Source organism: Oryctolagus cuniculus, chromosome 3 (genome assembly GCF_051225735.1).
Source record: "Oryctolagus cuniculus isolate XC-2025 breed Fujian yellow rabbit chromosome 3, ASM5122573v1, whole genome shotgun sequence".
Taxonomy (NCBI): Eukaryota; Metazoa; Chordata; class Mammalia; order Lagomorpha; family Leporidae; genus Oryctolagus; species Oryctolagus cuniculus.
The window spans coordinates 15296044-15317251 of record NC_142869.1 but is presented as its reverse complement, the minus strand read 5'-3'; the positions used below and the strand labels follow the sequence as shown (position 1 = coordinate 15317251).

General features: G+C 42.2%; 1 protein-coding gene and 1 long non-coding RNA gene across 3 annotated transcripts in view; one reads left to right on the top strand and one right to left on the bottom strand.

The window, feature by feature from the left end:
* Positions 1–3364: 3364 nt before the first annotated feature.
* LOC149127267 (uncharacterized) lies at positions 3365–10975 on the top strand. The gene is made up of 2 exons (XR_016231427.1): positions 3365–3415; positions 10316–10975. It is a non-coding gene; the product is annotated as an uncharacterized LOC149127267 (long non-coding RNA).
* A 4850-nt stretch (positions 10976–15825) lies between these two features.
* SERPINE2 (serpin family E member 2) overlaps positions 15826–21208 on the bottom strand; it is a 61773-nt gene continuing 56390 nt past the window's right edge. For both annotated transcript variants that reach the window (XM_051848113.3, XM_008259238.5), the window contains 3 exons: positions 19790–19876; positions 17540–17623; positions 15826–16582 (listed from right to left, as the gene is read on the bottom strand). In XM_051848113.3, the coding sequence (XP_051704073.2) occupies positions 16545–16582; positions 17540–17623; positions 19790–19876 (209 nt within the window). In that variant the 3' untranslated portion in view covers positions 15826–16544. The remainder of the gene's footprint in view (positions 16583–17539; positions 17624–19789; positions 19877–21208) is intronic.

Sequence of the window (21208 nt, the reverse complement as noted above, 5' to 3'; positions counted from 1 at the left end):
CTTTCTTCCTCCTCCTCCTTCCTTTCCCATTCCTATTTTTTAGGGAGATCAATTTTCAGTTAATTTTTATACTCATAAAATTAACCCTATACTAAGTAGAGTTCACTGATTTGTATGAAGGAAAAAAAGCTTAAGAAGAAAAACATTGTTCCGTGACAGTCAAGGCAAGAGTTGTTCAAAATCACTGCATCTCCAAGTGTCAGTATTGCTCCTATAGATTACATTTTGAGTACTCTTTTAGTTACCACAGATCAGAGAGACCATATGGTATAAGTCTTTTTGTGACTGGCTTATTTAAGTATAATGGTTTCCAGCATCCATTTTGTTGCAAATTAGGATTTTTTTTTTTACTGCTATGTTGTATTCCATATTGTATATATACCATAATTTCTTTATCCAGTCTTTAGTGGATGGACAACTGGGTTGATTCCATGTCTTAGCTACTGTGAATTGAGCTGAAATGAACATGGGGCTACAGATAACTCTTTAATATGCTGATTCATTTCCTTTGGATAAATTCCCTGGAGTGGGATTGCTGGGTCATATAGTAGGTCTGTATTCAGATTTCTGAGATACCCTCATACTTCTTCCACAGTGGCTGTACCAGTTTACATTCCCACCAACAGTGGATTAAGGTTCCCTTCTCCCCACATCCTCACTAGCATTTGTTGTTTGTTGATTTCTGTATGACAGCCATTCTAACGGGGGTAAGATGAAACCTCATTGTGGTTTTAATTTTCATTTCCCTGTTGGCTAGCCAGCTTGGGCGTTTTTTCATGTGTCTATTGGTCATTTGAATTTTCTCTCAAAAAATGTCTGTTCAGGGGCCAGCACTGTGGCACAGTAGGTTAATCCTCCACCTGCAGAATTGGCATCCCATATGAGTGCAAGTTCTAGTCCCAACTGCTCCTCTTCTGATCCAGCTCTCTGCTATGGCCTGGGAAAACAGTGGAAGACGGCCCAAGTGCTTGAGTACCTGCACCCACGTGGGAGACCTGGAAGAAGCTCCTGGTTCCTGGCTTCAGATCAGCTCAGTTCCAGCCATTGTGGCCAATTGGGGAGTGAACCAGTGGATGGAAGACCTTTCTCTCTGTTTCTCTCCCTTTCTCTGTAACTCTACCTCTCAAATAAATAATTAAAATCTTAAAAAAAAAATGTCTGTTCAGTTCTTTTGCCCATTTATTAATTGGATTGCTTGTTGTTAATTTTCTTGAGCTCTTTATAGACTCTGGAAGTTAATCCTTTGTCAGTTGCATTGTTTGCAAATAATGTCTACCATTCTGTTGGTTGCCTCTTCATTTTCCTGAATGTTTCTTTTGCAGTGCAGAAGTTCAGTTTGATTTAATCCCACTTGTTAATTTTGGCTTTGATTGCCTATGCTTTTGGGGTCTTTTCCAAGAAGTCTTTCTCTATGTCTATGTTGTATAGGGTTTCCCTGATATTCTCTAATAATTTGATGTTATTAAGTCGTAGATTTAGGTCTCTAATCCATTTGAGTAGATTTTTGTGTAAGGTGTGAGGTAGCGGTCTTGTTTCATACTTCTTCATGTGGAGATCCAGTTTTCCCAGCACCATTTGTTGAAAAGACTCTTGGCTCCAGGAGTTGAATTTTGCTCCTTTGTCAAAGATAAGTTGGTTGTAGATGTGTGAATTTATTTCTGGAGTTTCTATTCTGCTCCATTGGTCTATCCATCTAGTTTGGTGCCAGTACTAGTCTATTTTGATTATAACTGTCCTGTAGTATGTCCTAAGGTCTGGTATTGTGATGCCTTCAGCTTTTTTTGTTGTTGTTTATGATTGCTTTAACTATCTGGGGTCTTGTGTTTCCATATGAATTTTAGCATCATTTTTTCTAGCTCTGAGAAGAATGTTGTTGGTATTTTGATTGGTATCACATTGAATCTATAAATTGCTTTCAGTAGTATGGACATTTTGAAGATGTTAATTCTTCCAATCCATGAACATGGAAGATTTTTCCACTTTTTTATGTCTTCTATTTCTTTCTTTAATGTTTGATAATTTTCATCATGGAGATCTTTGACGTCCTTGGTTAAATTTATTCCAAAATATTTACTTTTTTTTATAGCTATTGTGAATGCGATTGATTTTAGAAGTTTTTTCTCAGCTATGACATTGTCTGTGTATACAAAGGCTATTGATTTCTCTGTGTTGATTTTACATCCTGCTACTTACCAAACTCTCTTTTGAGTTGCAACAGTCTCTTTGTGGAGTCTTTTGGGTTTAGTATATATAGAATCATGTCATCAGGAGATAGGAATAGTTTGACTTCTTCCTTCCCTATTTATATCCCTTTGATTTCTTTTTCTTGCGTGATGGCTCTGGCTAAAACTTCTAGGACTATATTAAATAGCAATGGTGAAAGTGGGCATCCTTGTCTGGTCCTGGATCTTAATGGGAATGCCTCCAGTTTTTCCCCATTTTGTTGATTGCTGACTGTGGGCTTGTTATAAACTGCTTTGATTATGTTGAGAAATGTGCCTTCTATACCTAGTTTGCTTAAGGTTTTCATCATAAAAGGGTATTGGATTTTGTCAAATGCTTTCTCTGCATCTATTCAGATAATCATGGTTTTTGGTCTTCAGCTTGTTAATGTGGTTAATCACCTTTATTGATTTTCGGATGTTGAACCATCTATGCATACCAGGAATAAATCCTACTTGGTTCAGGTGAATGATCTTTCTGATGTGTTGTCGAATTTGATTGGCTAGTATTTTGTTTAGGAATTTGCATCCAAGTGCATCAGGAATATTGGCCTATAGTTCTCTTTCTCTGTCATATCTGTATCTTTTTCTGGCTTGGGAATTAAGGTGATGCAGGCTTCATAGAAAGAGTTTGAGAGGATTCCCTCCCTTTCGATTGTTTTTAGATAGCTTGAGAAGAATTGGAATTAATTCTTCTTTAAATGTGATAGAATTCAGCAGTGAAGCCGTTGGGACCTGGGCTTTTCGTCTTTATTACTTATTCAATCTCCGTCTTAGTTATTGGTCTGTTTAGATTTTCTATGTCTTCATGATTCAATTAAGTAGGTTGTATGTATCCAGGAATTACCCCATTCTTCTAGGTTTCCTGATTTGTTGGCATATTGATCTTTGTATTAATTCCTGATGATTACTATTTCTGTGGTATCTGTTGTTACATTTCCTTTTTCATCTCTGATTTTGTTGATTTGGGTCTTCTCTTTTTTTGGTTGGGCCAATGGTGTGTCAATTTTATTTATTTTTTCAAAAACCCAACTCTTCATTTCATTGACCTTTTGTATTTTTTTTTTGGTTTCAATTTTGTTTATTCCTTAATTTTAATTAGTTCTTTCCTCCTTCTAATTTGCTGTTTTTTTTTTTTTCTAGGTCCTTGAGATGTACTAACAGCTTATTTGGTGATTCTCCAGCTTCTTGATGTAGGTACTAGTTACTGTAAACTTCCTTCTTAACACTGCTTTTGCTGTATCCCATGTGTTTTGATATGAAGTAGTGTCATCTGCATTCGTTTCCAGAAGTTTTTAAATTTCTCTTTATTTCTTTTATGACCCACTGTTCATTTAGGAGCGTGTTGTTCAGTATCTATGTGTTTGCATATGTTCTTGAGATTCTTGAGATGTTGATTTTGAGCTTCAATCCATTGTGATCAGAGAAGGTACATGGTATGATTTAGATTTTTCTTATTGTCACTCCCCCACTTGCGGAGGAACGACACAGGACCCTGCACTGTTCTTTTGTCTGCTCGGCCCTTCCCGGGTTTGTTGCTGGTCCTTCCCGGGTTGGCTGCCGACCCCTCCACCTCCGTGGAGGGGCGGCTCCCCCTGCCACTTTCCCCACTTCCGCGGAGGAGCGGCACACCGCCGGCCGGCTCTCTCAGGGGCTGCTCAGGTGTTCCTTCAGATGTTCCCCTTAGATGTTCCTGGTGCATGTTGTCTCTCTCCTCCTTTATAGTCCTCTTCCACCAATCCCAACTCTGCTACCCACACGCCGAGTACGCTGCTCTCCTCCAATCAGGAGCAGGTCCTACAGTTTATTGGTTGAACTGGAGGCAGCTGTGTAGAAGCTGTTTCTCCCTTCTCAGCGCCATATTGTGGGAGAGCAGATGCATAGAATAAGTCTTAATTCCAGTAACTTAGTCTAGTCTCAGTTGCTCCCCACACTTATATTTTCTGAGACTTGCTTTATGGCCTAGTATATGGTCTATCCTGGAGAAAGTTCCATTCACTGCTGAGAAGAATGTGTATTCTGCAACTGTAATGTGAAAAGTTCTGTAAATATCAGGTCGATTTGGTCCATAGTGTCAGCTCTGTTCTTTCTTTGTTGATTTTCTGTTTGGTTGATCAATCCACTGATGAAAGTGGGATGTTGAAGTTCCCCATTAGTAGTGTATTGGAGTCTGTGTCTTCCTGGAGATCTGTTATTAGATTTTTTAAATAGCCAAGTACCCTGTAGTTGGGTGCATATGCTTGTATTATAGTCACGCCTTCCTGTTGTATTGATGCCTTAATCATTACACAGTGTCCTTGTTGCTTTCTTTTAACAGTTTTTATGTTAAAGTCTATTTTGTCTGCTATTAGGATGGCTACACTGGCCCTTTTTTTTTTTTTTCTGTTTGTATGGAATTTCTTTTTCTATCCTTTTACTTTCAGTCTACTTGTATGTTTGTTGGTGATGTGTGTTTTTTGTGGGTAGCAAATAGATGGGTCTTGTTTTTTAATCCATTCGGTCAGTCTATATCTTTTAACTGGAGAGTTGAGGCTATTTACATTCAGGGTAACTGTTAATAAGTAACTACTTGGTCCTGCCATTTTTCCGTGAATATTCCTGTTTACTTTGGACTAGGGGATTTTCTGTCTTCACATTTTTTCATGATGGTGGGTTTATGTGTTTCTTGTGTAGCACATCCTTTAGCATCTTTTGTAAGGCTGGACATGTGGTGGCAAATTCTTTCAATTTCTCTGTTATCGAAGTCTTTATTTCACCTTCATTCATAAATGAGTGCTTTGCAGGGTACAGTATTCTGAGTTGACAATTTTTTTTTTCTCTTAAGATTTGGACTATATCTTGCCCTTGTCTTCTAGCCTTCAGGGTTTCTGATGAGAAGTCTGTTGTGAGTCTAATGGAGATCCTCCTCTGAAAGTAATCTGGCATTTCTCTCATGTGCATTTTAGAATCTTTATGCTTTATTTTGGAAAGTCTGACTACAACATGTCATGGTGAAGATCTTTTCTGGTCCTATCTGTTAGGAGGTCTATGTGCTTCCTGTACTTTCGACCTTCCTTTCTTTCACCAAGTTAGGAAAGTTTTCTGTAATTATTTGAGTAAGTAGGCCTTCTATTCTCTTCTCTTTTTTCACACCTTCAGGCATTCCTAAGACCCTTATGTTAGGTCATTTGATAGTATCCCATTTATCTCCAACACTGTTTTAAGTTTTCTAATTTCTTCTTGTTTTTTGGTCTGACTGTAAAATTTGCAGATTTGCCTTCTAGCTTGGATATTCTTTCTTCTGCCTACCAACTCTGTTGTTCAGACTTTCCACTGCAATTTTTATTTGATCTATTGAATTCTTCATTTCTAGTATTTCATTTTGATTTCTCTTTAAAATCTCAATTTCATGGGAAAATTTTCATTCATATCATTTATGATTTTCTTTAGCTCCTCAATTTGCTTCTGATTACTTTGGAGTAATCCTATGATTAGTTTTTTGAATTCCATTTCCGGCATGTCCTTAGTCTCTTCATCTTCACATTCAGATGTTGAAATGTTGTTGTACTCCTTTGTGGAGATCATAGTGTCTTCCTTATTCTTGTTTTTTGAATTTTTACATTTATTTTTAGGCTTTTGTAGAATGTTATTTTTCCCCCTCTGATGGCTTTTATTTTTGAGCTATGCCTCTGTGGCTTAGTGGAATGTCTACTCTTCCAGTGAATACTAAGAGGTATGTGGTGGGTGTGGACAGGGAATTCTGGTCAGTGCTCCAGGATGGGGCAGATATCCTGAGTAACATACATGTTGGGCATGGTAGCTTTCCTCTGGTTAACTGGATGGAGAGGAGTGGTCACCTGTCGTTGTGACCACTCCTTCTCCAGGCTCAGGAGTGCCCAGGTACTAGCCCCCAGTGTGTGGGGAGCAATCTGGACTGGACTAAGTTACTGGAATTAAGACTTATTCTATGCATCTGCTCTCCCACAATATGGCGCTGGGAGAGAAGTAAACAGCTTCTACACAGCTGCCTCCAGTTCAGCTAATAAACTGTAGGACTTGCTCCTGATTGGAGGAGAGCAGCGTACTCGGCGTGTGGGCAGCCGAGTTAGGATTGGCGGAGGAGGACTATAAAGGAGGAGAGAGACGGCATGCACCAGGAACATCTATGGGGAACATCTAAGGGGAACATCTAGCTGAAGGAACACCTGTGCAGCCCCTGAGAAAGCCGGCCGGTGGTGTGCCGCTCCCCTGCGGAAGTGGGGAATGTGGCCAGGGGGAACTGCCCTTCCACGGAGGTGGAAGGGATAGTAGCCAACCCGGGAAGAACCAGCAGAAAACCCGGGGAGGGCCGAGCAGACGAAAGAACAGCGCAGGGTCCTGTGTCGTTCCTCCACGAAGACGGGGAGCGACACCAGTGTATTCAATGCTCATCCACAGAGCAGAATGAACCGCACATATGATCTGCACAGCCCCTCCTGTGAGCACTATTCCCCCTGCTATGAGCTGCTTTAGGCAACCTGGGAGCTCTGAGAGGACAGCGCAGCAGTCTGTGATTGCCCAGATCCCAGCTGTACCCTGCCTCCCCTCACACCGTCACTGTTTTCTCAGTCTCAGCACCAATGGCTCTCAGGATCAGGGAGTCCAAGTGGAGCCACTCTGCCCCACTAGCCGGTCCTGATTGCAGGAGGACTGAGGCGCTCCCAGGGCCACTGTCCACGTGTGTTCCAGCCTGCTAGATTGAGTCTTGTCCTCCCAACCAGATTCGACGTTAGTGAGGAGCGCTGGTCTTTCTCTCTGGTAAGATCTCTGGATCATGGGTGTGCACAGTACCCGCCAGCCGCAGCCCTGCTCACTTCACAGTTGTGCTGGGCATACAGGGGTGTCCCGTAGGTGTCACTTCCCTTCCGCAGGGACGGCTCCTCCTCCCCTCCCGTTGCCCAATGGGTGCAGCTGGCATGGTGGAGATCATCTCCGTCCATCGCTCTTGCACTGCTGTGAGTGCCCTTGCTGACTGGGTGGAGGGTGACCCCAACAATTGCTGGGTGCGTGCACGCAAGTTGGGGTGGCCACTACCTGCCTATGTCCAAAAATGGCACCAGCCCTCCCAATGCTGGCTGCAGGTTGCTATTGTAGGAGGGAGGATGGGAGAGTGAGGCCCTTTTTTTTTCTTTCCCCACCTCTGGGTGAGCAGTAGCCCCGCTGTCCTGAGGGATCCCAGCCAGACTCAAAAGGTGCAGTTCACTAAGCTCTTCCTTGCACTGGATCAGCAGCATCACGGGCCCCTGGAGTCCAATCTTACCTGGTTTGCCAGGACAGGTGCCTTCTTTCCTGGATCCAAGCTGCTGGGTCTTCTGTTGTCTCGCTGTACCTTGCTGTGTGTCTGCGGTGTCCACACAGGTCTGGGCTGTTTCTACTGCTTTCACAGGATCTCCCACAGCAATTTCCCCTGCATTTGTACCCTGAGAGTGTAGTTTCTCCACTTCTTTTATATTAATTTCTCCCAGCCTGAATCCATCTGCCCTGTTCTGCCATCTTGGATCCCCCAGTTTTTAAACTTCTAAACCCCAATGCTTGTATAAGTTAGCTTTTCATCAAAGTACCAAAAGCAAGCTGCATATTTTGGTTCACAGCTTTGAAGGTTCACAGTCCAAATCAGGATTTGGCCAATGGTGAGGATGGAGAAAGGATGACATGGTGAGCCAGGAGGCAGAGAGAGGCTGCGCCCAACTTAGCTTTTATAACCAATCATCTAGCAAGAACCACTTTCCAAAGACATGCCTTCAATGACATAAAGGACTTCCATTAGGCCCACTGCCTAAATAAAATTGGATCAATTTTCCTTCCCCCCAACACCACCATGCCCTGAACCTATGGTTTAAAATCCTGTGTGAGTTCAGGAGCTAAATCAAGTTGCAGCGATGGTCAAACTAGTAATGCTTTTAGTTTTATAGGTTGAACAAATCTAAGTTCATAAGATTAATTTGTAAGCTTAAATATCTATATCATTTACAACAAATGTGAATTCTAAAGTCTTGGAACGTAAGTTGTTAAGTTTTACTTTAGCACTGGCAAAAATATGATGAATTGGGACAGCATTTGGTATAGTGGTTAAGACACTGGTTGGGACACCCACATCCTGTATTGGAGTGCCTGTGTTCAAGACCTGGCTCCACTCCCAGTTACAGCTTCCTGCTAATGTACACCTTGGGAGGCAGTGGGTGATGGCTGAAGCACTTGGTCACTGCCACCCATACCTGAGACCTGTTTTGAGTTCCTTGCTTCTGGCTTTAACCTGCCCCAGCTCTGGCCCTTGCCGGTAATTGAAGTTAACCAGTTAACCAACAGAAAAGAGCACTGTCTTCCTCTGTGATGCGTGTGTGTGTGTGTGTGTAATAGACTTTATAAATATAAAGTGCTAATATATAAATACTAAATATTTTAAAAATCAATGTACTTTGCAGTTCCCTATGAAATAGCTTGAAACTTGGATATTTTATTTGTCCTATGAGAACAAACTGCATAAGTTTGTTAAGGGGGCAAGAGTAACGAGGATTCAAGGTTTCATGACACAGGGCACTCAGTGACCACTGGAGGACTGGCTCTTTGACTACTACCTAATCCCTGTTGTAAAACAAAATTGTAAGACTAAGGGAGGGCCAGCACCATGGCTCACTAGGCTAATCCTCCACCTGCGGTGCTGGTACCCCGGGTTCTGGTCCCAGTTGGGGCGCCGGATTCTGTCCCAGTTGCTCCTCTTCCAGTCCAGCTCTCTGCTGTGGCCCAGGAGTGCAGTGGAGGATGGCCCAAGTCCTTGGGCCCTGCACCCACATGGGAGACCAGGAGGAAGCACCTGGCTCCTGGCTTCGGATTGGTGCAGCGCGCTGGTCGTAGCGGCCATTTGGGGGGTGAACCAATAGAAGGAAGACCTTTCTCTCTGTCTCTCTCTTTCTCTCACTGTCTAACTCTGCCTGTCAAAAAAAAAAAAAAAAAAAAAAAAAAAAAAAAGAAGAAGAAAAAAGACTAAAGGAGTTGTTAGGATGGAAAAGCACTGCTCCTTAAATGGATTGGTGCCACAGAAGGGTACTAGTCATTTACTTTGAAATTCTTGTCTCCTTTCCCACCCGTTCCCATTTTCTAGTTCCCAAAGTACAATTGCACAAAAAGAGTTCTTGGGGTTGGTGTGGTACAGCAGGGAAAGCCATTGACTGAGACACCGGCATCCCAACAGACACAGGTTCAAGTCTCAGCTGCTCTACTTCTGATCCAGCTCCCTGATAATGTGAAACCTGTGAAAGCAGCAGGGCCCCTGCACACAAGATGGGAGACCTGGATTGAGTTCCAAGCTCCTTGCTTTTGGCCAAATCTTGGCCATTGGGGCCATTTGGGGAGTGATGGAAGAGATGTCTCTTTCTCTGTTTTTGTAGCTCTGCCTTTCAAATAGATAAATCTTTAAAATAATTTTAAAAAATCCTTTAGTTAAAAAAAATTTATGTCCACTGGCTCAATTATAAAAGGCTTATTATTTTCAATTCACATTTACATGCATAAATAAACTGGGACTATTATTCTTTTTTTTTTTTTTTTTGGATTTTACAATAAAGTTTATTAGCTGTTCTCCTCTTTCTCATAAATGGAATGGATAATGTTAATAATTCTTTACAAACCAGTACTCATTTTTTTAAGTGGGACTATTATTCTTAAAGTGTGTTATGGGGAGGGAAAAACATGGACTAGAAATTAGAATAACTCCAGTAAGAAAGGAAACCAATTAGAGCGATCTCTGTTTTCAGCACTATATTGATTATGGCCACTAGATGGTGCTCTAACCCCATTGCACAGTTTAATACAGAAGAGTAGCTATGTATATGGCATGCAATTATGGTGAAACATGACTTTCCAAGGCCTTTTACGGCTCTAATATCCTGTGGGCACATCTGTGGCAGCTAGCTCACATCCCCTTGGGATGCCCTAAGTTAAGAATTTGTATGATCAGTTCACCTCTGAAGCCAAGATAGCAATGTTTGAGCTGCTTTATATTCACTGGAAAGGCAAAATTGCAGGGCTGTCGTCGTCAGAGCCTTTATGCTATTTCTTTCTGCCTCCTTTCTTCTTAGGCTGGGAGACGATGCACTATAGAAGCTCGGGAAGCCTAGCGTCCCGTGTTGACACTTGGACAACCAGACACTGTCATGCTTCCCATCGGGAGGGCCAGCTCGCAGCCTGTCCCAGCCGAGGGGAGCAGGGGAGGGTGCTCAGCTGGCAGCATCGTGCTCAGCTTCTGCGTCCTTAAGTCGGCCTCTCCTCCCTTCATCACCTGATCGCTGCTCGTCTCTGCAGACCTCGAGCTGTACAGCTCCTCCACCGTTGTCTTCTAGGACCAGAGCTTGGCTCTTTGGTTAGGTTTCAGAGCACTCAAAGCCACCGGTCTCTGTAGAGAAGACCAAGAGTGATTGCTCGGTTTAATCCCTGCCCCAGAACTACAGTTTTTCCAGGAGGAAATTCATGAATCAAAAAATCACAACCACAAATACAAATATCCTGCTGAAAATGCTGTTTTGACATTGGTAGTGTCTAGGAGTCCCATTAACATTCTTTATTTTCCCCATTTATCTGGATGACTAACAACAAAAACTAATGCTTTAAGAAAAATTTCTGGAAAATGAGAAAGCTAGGAATACTAACTTACTCTGCTTTTTCTCCCTGGGAATTCTGTTATTTGGTAATTTGCAGAATCTTTTTTTCTGGAGCTGTTCTATATTAAATTATAAAATGAATTAATGAGTTTGTTCTATTCTGAGCCTCTTTCAGCAGAACTGATGAGTAATGAGGTCATTGACAGCCAGAAATGTGTAGTGCCAAGTCACAGCAGAGGAGTGTGCCTGACTTTCTGCTGATGATTCCTCTATAGAAGTTAATGATGTCAGCATCTTCATACAAGACAGCATTTCAGTAGGGGCCAGAAGCTCCCAGCAAACACAGTAAAAAAAAAAAAAAAAAAAAAAAGCATTCAGCTAACCACCATCAGACTGCCTGACAGTGATCTCTGTGTGGGCTCCTGAGAGAGTTGTTCTTGGGGAAGGACAGTCACAAAGGCCTGGTACCTTTTTGTTTACCTCGGGTAGCTGAGATTGTCAACTTTTTTAAAATAGATTTTTCATTGATTTGAAAGGTAGAGTGACAGAGACAGGACAGGACAAAGGGAGAAAGAGATCTTTGATTTGCTGGTTTGTTTCTCAAATGGTTGCAGTGGTCGGGGCTGGGCCAGGCTGAAGGCAGGAGCCAGGAACTCCATCCTGGTCTGCCGCATGGCAGGCAGGGAGGCAGGGATCCAAGTGCTTGGGCCATTGGCTGCTGCTTTTCAGGGAGCTGGATCAGGAGCGCAGTAGCTGTGACTCGACTGGCACTCCAATATGAGATGCTTGGGGTTGCAAGCAGTGGCTCTATAACTTCAGATGAAAAACGTAGAGCAGTGAGAAATTGAAAGCATTCCCATCTTGCTACCTAATATTCAATAATTTTAGCTGCAAACGCTAACAGTGTACTTAGTATGCCGAAGAACAGTGTTTCTCATTCAGCAAATTTCTCTTTAAATCACAACATCTGTAACTCCTTTTCTTCAAGATCAGAGAGATTGGGTTAAAGAGACAATTTTGGAATCTCTCAAGAAACAAGGCTTAAAACCGGTGCTGTCTTTAACGATGCGGCTTCCTAACGTGGACCGTCAGTACAGGACGACACAGAAGCCCTCTGCTGGCACTCAGCACTGCTCAGGTCTAGAAGTGGGCATTGGCCACTCTGCTGGCTCAGAGCGAACCACTGCCGTTCCTACTTCAGACCCCTTAATGCGGAGCTCGTGTGTCATTCAGTTCTTCATTCTCAGACACAAGGAGTTACCAGTGCAGAGGCCGCTCCCTGCACTTGACGGTTCTCTCATGATTGAGGTTCCTTTCCAGGTTACCTGCCAGGGCCTCCTTTTCAGCACAAAGACTCAAAAGCCAGTAAGACAGAGAGCTTTCAACATATTTGGGTGAGTGCCCATTCTCTTTTAAATTTTTTTTTTTTTTTGAGATTTTCTGATTTATTTAAAAGGCAGAAATACAGGAAGGAGAGACAGAGAGAGATCTCTCTGCTGGTTCACTCTCCTAATGGCCACAACAGCCAGAGCTGGGCTGATCCAAAGCCAGGAGCCAAGAGCTTCTTCTGGGTCTCCCATGGGGGAGCTAGGGCCCAAGTACTTGGGCCATCTTCCACTGCTTTTCCAGGCCATTAGGAGGGAGCTGGATCAGAAGCGGAGCAGCCAGGACTCAAACCGGCACCCATATGTGATGCTGGCACTGCAGGGGGAGGCAACCTTCTATGCCACAGGGCTGGCCCCTGCATACTCTCTTTTATCCATTGCTTCTCTGGCAGAACTGAAAGTGGCCATCTCTTTGTCAAAAGTGACTTCGTTGGGTGTTGGCCTCCACTTTTCCACAGCACTACCATTTTGTGACTTTAGGAAAATTCAAATCTGTGTGTTGTTCAAGCACCATGTGTCATCACCTCATCTGTACAATTAAACTGTTTGCTCAAACATGCTTACAATGCAAAATTGATCTATTGTGGGCCTGCCTTTTTTGTGGCAGTTGCCATATCTTAAATTTATTCCAGTTTTCCTCAAGGGAACACTTTTCATAAACTTGATCTTGTGGAAAAAAGACAAGTTTTACTGACTCAGTATCTTATGTATATCAACAGGTAAACATTGAATTACATTTTTTAAAAATGAGAAAAACTTCTGTTCCCAGACCTGAGATTATAAACACTTTCCCAAAGTCAGCCAGGAGCAGAGATATTGATTGGTGAGGAAGACAGAAGGATAAGTAAATTGGGAGGATCAAGTCAAAATATAGAGACAATGTATGACAGTATTTTAAAAAGTTTGTGGAAAATGGAATTAAAGCATGTTGATTTGGGTGCAAAAATGTTTGACGTGCATACATATAAGGGGTCTTCAAAAAGCTTATGAAAATGCACATTATCACATTGTCATTGGTTGTATTTCATTGAAAGAAATTATGAATGACTGTTATTAATGGATGTACATGGGTGAAATGCTCATTTGTACATTTAATTATTGTTTACAGCATTGTCTATATTCCCACTTAACTAGGGTCTTTTTGGTTTTTACTTGTTAAGCCTCTTATCCGATGAAGTATTAAGCCCTTTAAATGTAATGTAAATTTAAAACATGTTATCTCAAAAACTAAAAAAAAGAGAAAGGGAGTAGTAGGAAGGAAGGTTAGGGGAGAGAGGGAAGAGGGGAATATCATTATGTTCTTAGACTTTTATCTATAAATCATATTGAGTCTGTTAAAAATTAATTAAAATAAAAATTAAGGAAAGATTTTTTTTTAAAAGTATGCATGAATTAAAAAAAAAAGTTTTGTACCAAAATAAATAATCATTAGTCTGGACACCTTGACATGATTTCTCCAAGTTTTGAATATTGTGAATTTGAGTCTACTAAGAGTCAAGGCGGTACTCACAAATGAGGCCAGATACTTACTTGTGTCCACTAAAATAGAACCAGGATACTACTGGGGAGAGCAAATCTGCGGTCACTCACAGCTGCAGCCCCTTCTGGAATGAGCACTGCTATTGTCATGAGCCCAAGGACCACTGGCCATGCAGCCACTTTTACATCTTCTTAGACTCATGTCCAATGCATTCCCAAGTCCATACCTTGTAAATACATTTCCATCAGTGAGGTATTTTGCCACATCAGGATTGTCTTTCTTCCTTGCAGGATGTCATCACTAAGGGGAAGGACACATCTATTTTAGTAGCCTCCAGTACCTGGTGTCTGGTAGGCACCAATGATTGTTAATCTTAGGTGCCAACCTGAGCAGATTAAGCATAACATAGCTAGCTGGTATTTCTGAACATGTCTGTGAGGGTGTTTCTGCAATAGATGGGCCTTTGAACAGTGCACTGAGTCAGGGTGATCCACCATCACCCAGTGTGGGTGGGCAGTACCCACTCAGCAGAGGGCTCAGATAGAACGCAATTCCGAGGCCAGGTGAATTCACTTTCCCCTCGAGCGGGGCCACCCATGTTCTGCCTTAGGACATCAACACCTTGGGTCCACGGCATGTGGAGGCCAAGACTTGTACTAGTCATCTGTAGGTTTGCAGGCCTTGCTTGGGGTTCTGACTGAGCATTGTGTCATGGCTCCCTTGAGTCTCAGGCCTTCATACCTGAGCCATACTATGCCCAGGCTCTCCAGCTTAGACTCAGCACATCAAGGAACTTCTCAGCCTCTACAGTGACATGAGCCAATTCCCCTAAAAATCCCCTCTCAATACCTTTCTTGCATCTCTATCTATATCCATCCTGCTGGTTCTGTTTGGAGAATTTCAACCAATACAGCACTTGAATGAATGACTCAAGTGAGGATACAATGTTCATTTTACCAGCAATGCTGTTGCCACTGCACACTGTTCAAGCTAATATAGCAATGGGAACACAATACTGGATAATGCAGTAAGAATGGCTCTAAAAGGCACTAATAGCAATTAGGATGTTTGTTACAATATAGGTGGCCTGAGGGAGCCCTTCAAAATAATTTTCTTTAGCACTGACTCCTAAACAAGAAAAGTAGTTCTCCTCTTTCTCCCTTCTTTTTTGGTTAGCCAAAGTATATGACTCAGTCATAAAAAGTTCACCCCACTTCACAAATAAGAATTAAGTAGGCAAGTTTATGGAGTGTGGAATGTGAAGTTTTAATGTAGAAAGAGCAACAAGCAAGGGCTGGTGCTGTGGCACAGCAGGTTAATGCCCTGTCCTGAAGCTCCAGCCTCCCATATGGGTGCCGGTTCTAGACTCTGCTGCTCCACTTCTGATCCAGCTCTCTGCTATGCTCTGGGAAAGCAGTAGAAGATGGCCCAAGTCCTTGGGCCCCTGCACCTGCGTGGGAGACCCGGAAGAAGCTCCTGGCTCCCAGCTTCGGATTGGCGCAGCTCCAGCCGTTGCAGCATATTGGGGAGTGAACCAGCCGATGGAAGACCTCTCTCTCTCTCTCTCTCTCTGCCTCTCCTCTCTCTGTGTAACTCTTTCGAATAAATAAATCTTTAAAAGAAAAAAGAGCAACAAGTAGAGTTCATGAGCTAAAAAGAAAATAAATTTTTAAATTTGGTAAGAAATGAGTGCTTGAATTCAACTTGGGAAGTTATCCCAAAAGACCAAAATGTTTGTTATGTCAAAAAAACTCTCAACTCTATCAACAAAAATGAAGCATTCACTGTTCCCTTAGATTTATAACACTCAGTAAACACTCAGCACTTGCTACAAAAATCCCCATCTTTGCTGAGAATACTTAGCCATTGCTTGAGTGAACGGCAATTAAGGTTTAAATGAGGATGTCTATAATAATTATTCCTCGAAATGATCTATAAACTGAGAAGTGTTGAATCTGGGAATAGTGTTTGATTGTCAGGTTTAGAGAGAAAAGATAAGCAAAGTCCAGGGGCTTCAAGTTTCCTGCTGTTTGCCTAAGCACAAAGGCTTATTACAAGAGGTTGACATATTTTTAAAAGGCTCAATTTTTTTTTCTATGCTTTCAAAATAGCAGAGAAATGGCTTCTTTTTCTACCCATAACACTTTATTTTTACTTTGTACAAAATACAAAAATGCAGATCCAAAGAGTACAGACCAGTAGTGACAGGCACACTGCACAACAGCAAATCTTGTGTGGCAAGACATTAGTTTTTTAAAACTTTATTTTAGTGAATACATGCATTATATAAAACAACAACAGCAGCAACAACAAAAACACAGAGAGGCTAGAGATTTTGCTATTTCTACCCCCAAAATAATGCTTGCTATCAAGACTTTGGATGGAGGTGGGGAAAGAGAATTAAAAAGGCAAATATTTATTTCCATAAAAAAGTAAAAGCTACCATAAAATGTCCTTATTTTTTTCCTGTCACACTGATTACATTTCTTTTGAAAAGCCACACAAATAAACAGAAACAAAAACAAAAATCCTGAACTGAACAGACAGCAAACACTCAGGAGGGTTTGTTAACCTAGGTAACCATTCAGTAGTTTAAAGAATCTTCTAGACATGTCGAAGCCTTTCTATTCACTCTCAGTACAGTGTTCCATCCGTCTGCCCTTTTACCCTTCTAATACCTCCCAGAACAGAATTGCTTGCATCACTGAGTCTGTTGCTAAGAACTAGTTTTGAAAAAGAAAGTAATGTACAAAAATATTTAACAGAACTATGAAAGATGTAGGAAAGGAGTCTTTTCTTCATAGCAAAGTAGTCTGCTCTTTGCAATGGTTCGTTTGTATACTCTTCAGGGTTTGTTTATTTGCCCCATGAATAAGACAGCACCTACAGAATTAAAAGGAAACAATATATACAATATATAAAAGAATAATCTTTACAAGAAGTTGAAAGACATTATATTTGGTCTGTGTTGGGGGAGGTGCTATGTTTAACCTATCACTTGGTAATACTAATAGAAGTTTCTGCATGATAGAAATTGTCTTTGCTTCACAGACCAGTAGGGTAGCCCCAAGTGACAAGTGCCCAACTGAGTGCTTGAAATGTGGCTGGTGTTACTAAGAAACTGAATTTTTAATTATATTTCATGGTAATTTAAAGTTAAACAGCCACATGGCCTGGAAGCTGCCACATTTAACTGTTTGGCTTCTGAGCACACTAATTAGAACATTAAAGATGCAATGAGATAGAAGGATGAGGAACTGTTTTCTCTAACTGATTTTTAAAAAATAGTAGAATCTATAATTTCTTAGTGCCTGCTCTCTACCAACAAGAAGTCAAACTTTAAAAAGAAAGTCATGTACTTCATTATTGTATTAAGACATAGGGATGCTTGTTATGTTCATTTTAATTATGACACTAGAGGTCAGGGCCAAGTATGAACACATAACTCATAGAACTAAGGTCTATTGATCAAGCAATTCTCAGGTCATATTGGCACTTTGGGCTTGCAAAGGTTAAAGATGTGTAGCTCCTTGCAAACCCTACTGCATTTATAAAAACATGGAAAATCCAGAAGATGTTCAAAATATCCCATTAACCTCTTTGCATGTTAGAAACTTAAAAATATACCCAGAATTTGGTCAGCTTTCAAAAGTTTCCATCATATTCTAAAAACACAGTCTTGATTTCCCTATCTAATGTGGTGTTTATATTATTGAAAGTGTTTGTGAAACTGACACAAGAGAAATGGACTAAGGGCAATACTGTCAGATCAACTGCAACTGCAACGCGTGTTTCTGAATTCTAACAACTAGTGAACAATGGAACAGGAGAGTTACTTACCCGTCGGATTATGTCGAATGAAAAACAGAAAAGGTCTGTCTACTATAAACCAGGGAGGTGATGATCTTGCAATTAGAATTGCAGCTATGGGAAGAAGAGGAAAATGTGTTATACACCTAATGTGAGGCCAGCAAGGTAGTTAGCTAGAGGGACCCTCAGAGGCAGGTATTTGAGGATACACTTAATTCCTGCCCCATAGGCTGGCTGAATTAAAATGGGCTCAACAGTCACCATGTACTGAACACCTGCCGTGGGCCAGACCCTTTATATTTGCCATCTCATTTGTTCTTTAGAAGCACTATCTTCTCCAATAGATGTACTTACTCTTCATGGAGTTTTTATGAGGACTGACATAAAACATGTTCCAGCTATTAGAAAGTGATTGCCACTCAATAAACACCCAATGCCTATTCAATGTTTTTTTTTTTTTTATTCATACCATCTGCCTTGCTGATAAAGGCCCCTGTCCCTTTTTATCCAAACCCTTTCTGTATATCAAGGCCTAGCTTAGTCCTTAATATTTTTATCAGTGCTTTCTTCTTTGACAAATCATTTAGAGGTGTTCCTTGTGCCAGAAACTGGAACACTCTGGACAACTTATCTCGTGGAGACATCTGACTTACAAGCTTCTGGAGGCTCATGGGTCTTACACATGCCTGTTCTGCCACAGCTACCAAAGGTGGCTTCCACTGGAAAGACACAAGGCCTTGAAGGAGGGCAGGTGTGAGGCATAACTACCACAACTCTGCTACAATAGCTCAAACCCCTGAAAAGCATTAACAACTTGAGCTTGACATTATAAAGGAAACACCTGCAGATTCCGGAGCAAACCATTCCACCCAAGGGTCATTAAACACAAACTATAGGTGTTACAGGCCCGGTGGTGTCCCTTTCAAAATTCATTATGTAGAAGCTTCAACCCCTAATGTGTCTTAGAGATAGGGCCGTAAAGGAGGTAATTAGGTTAAATGAGGTTCAAAGGGTGCTTCCAATAGGACTGGTGTCTACATCAGAAGGCGTAGAGACACCAGGGATATGGACACATAGAGAAAACAGCCATATGAGGACACTGTGTGGAGGCACCCTCTGCAAGCCAGGGGGAGGGACTTGAGAAGACGCCAAACCTGCCAATGTCTTGGTCTCGGACTTCCAGCCTCCAGAACCATGAGAAAATAGATTTTTGTGGTTTAATCCATCTGCACAATGGGAGTTTGTTATGTCAGCCTGAGCTTATACAGCAGGACCTGGGTGGCTACACAAGGCCCTGCACCTGGGTTTAGCAAGGTTTAAATGTCACTACAAGACCTAAAGAAGATTTAAGTCATCTTAAAAATTCCAGCCTGCTTATTCTAGGTCTTTGTTTTAGATGCTCTTTTAAAGCAAGGAAAAAATGTTTGAGAAAGGCAATAAAGCAAGCATCTCTTGTGAGTATAAACAATGTGTTTAAGTGACCAAAAATATTCTACCCAGCTACAAGTTTTGCTGATACGCACTTTATGAGCTCACAGAATTTGGTCAAATCTCTTCATCCAATATCATATGGATAATTAGAGGCAAAAAATTGCCTTGAGATTGGCCTGTTTTCTCCTTCATTACGTAACCACCAAGGAGAAAGCTGGTGTGGATGCTCTGATTATCAAAGGAGGCTGCCCAGCAGTTCTGCCACTGGCGCTCACTACTTACTCTGTCCTGGAGAGGCACGGTTGGCTATTTTCCTATACGCAAGTACTTACTGTGATATAAGGTTTCAATAGGAAGAAGGGTCTTTTCTGCCAATAAGCAGCTGGAACGTACTCTTAGCCTCCTGAAATCAGAGGTCAGCAAACCACCGTCCTCAGGCCAAGGCTATGGGGCCAAATGCTACTTTTAGAAGTGAAGTTTATAAACACAGCCACACTCACCCACTGTCCACGGCTGTTTCAAGCTATGATGGCAGAGTTGAGAGGCCGTGATGGGAGACCGTGGCCCACATGGCCAGAATTCACACTACCTGGCCCTGCACGGAAGCCTGCTGGCTGCTGTCCTACAGGACCTTCTCTCACTGAAATGCTTTCCTTTCAAGAATCAGCCTCTGTTGTAGGTCCTCGATGTACCCATGCCCACACCGCTGTCTGCTGAGGGTCAACCCACAGTGCCCGGGGCAGGGGGTGGGGAGCCAGGGCTCCTTGCGTATATGTTAAGCCGATGGATGAACGGTAGCATGCTTCGTTCTCCATGAGCATCAGCCCTGCCACGTGACCCAGGCCTTACTTGTTGCGGCTGAAGCTTTGGTTCCGTCCTCACTGACTTCAATCTTTGCTTTCTGCAAGATGTGGGAAACATGAAGGTTTTCTGACCCTGTTGCCGGAAAAATAAAATGGGATCAGCATTTGTTTCACTGGGAGGTCATCCATGTGCTTGGGGAAGTAACCTCAAAGCCGTGGGAAATTCCAGCTCCTAAAAAGTGTCAGGAGGAGTGAGTGACCTCTGACAGCCCTGGAGATGGAGGGCTCTCAGTGGCTGCCACTTTTAGGGAATTTCCATCTTGGTTAAGTGAACTTAACTTCTGGGGAGGGAGACCTAGACCCCAAATGTTTAGTGCCTCCATCAATTCAATACTGACCACTAGGAATATTATTTAAAAAGAGGAAAAGAGCAGAACTCTAGAAAGATAGCTCAGGGTACCAGAAGAAGTGAGGGCAACAGTGTTATTTTTTCCATTACAAAATATCAGCCTCAGAGAGGATTTCAGACAGCATTTACAGGGGGGAAACTGAGGCCCAGAGTGTTAAAAATCTGCCCCCAGGTCATGCTGCCAGTTAGTGGCTGAGTAAGTGCTAGCTTTTCACTACTCATCTCATGGACATAGTGAGAGATGTGTCGAGTAAGAATAAAGTTTAAACTCTTGTGGAAGGCAAAACATATTAACGCAGTGGTGCCTCGGGGAACTTCTTGTGCATTTGCTTCCTTCTTAGCAACTCTGCCAGCAATACGCACTGGGTGTAGTTTCCAGGAGAAATGCAAACTGAAGTTAATGTTAACCCGACTGGGACATGGCAGAAGTACCTTCCCTGTCACCTGGTTTTGAGGGCCCTGCACCAATGGCCGGCTCTATAACGACCCCACAAGACTGAGATGCACAATCATGGAGCCCAGGTCACTTGCAGGATTAAAAATTGATCTCAGGAGAATTTGGGGTGCCTGGCCCTGTGAACACCCCTTATTTAGCCTTTATAAAGGCTAGAGTGGACAACACTGAAGGACAAAGTACAGGGTCAGATGGTGCCACTCAAACTTTAATGGGGTAAGGGGCTGTGTTAAAATGAAGATTCTGATTTAGTAGTTCTGGATCAGACCTAAGATCATGCATTTCAAACAAGCTCCCAGGGAATGCTGACACTGAGGGGCTGGAACCCCAAATTTGAGCTGCAAGGGCTTAAAGGGGACCAGAATATCCACTGAGCTGCAGTTTCACCAGAGGAGTCACGTTTGCCCCCTGCAATGGGAACTCAAAAGTTTATCAGCACATGACCGAGGCTGATAATGAACTAATTTCTTAGCACTCAAGGGGAAAAATACAAACCGGAGTGCAGATAGTGCTCAAGCCAGGATTTTTCTTTGCATGGAGGCTGCTATTCAAACATGACTTGAGAAAAAGGTACAGACAGCAGCAGATGAAGGGACACAATA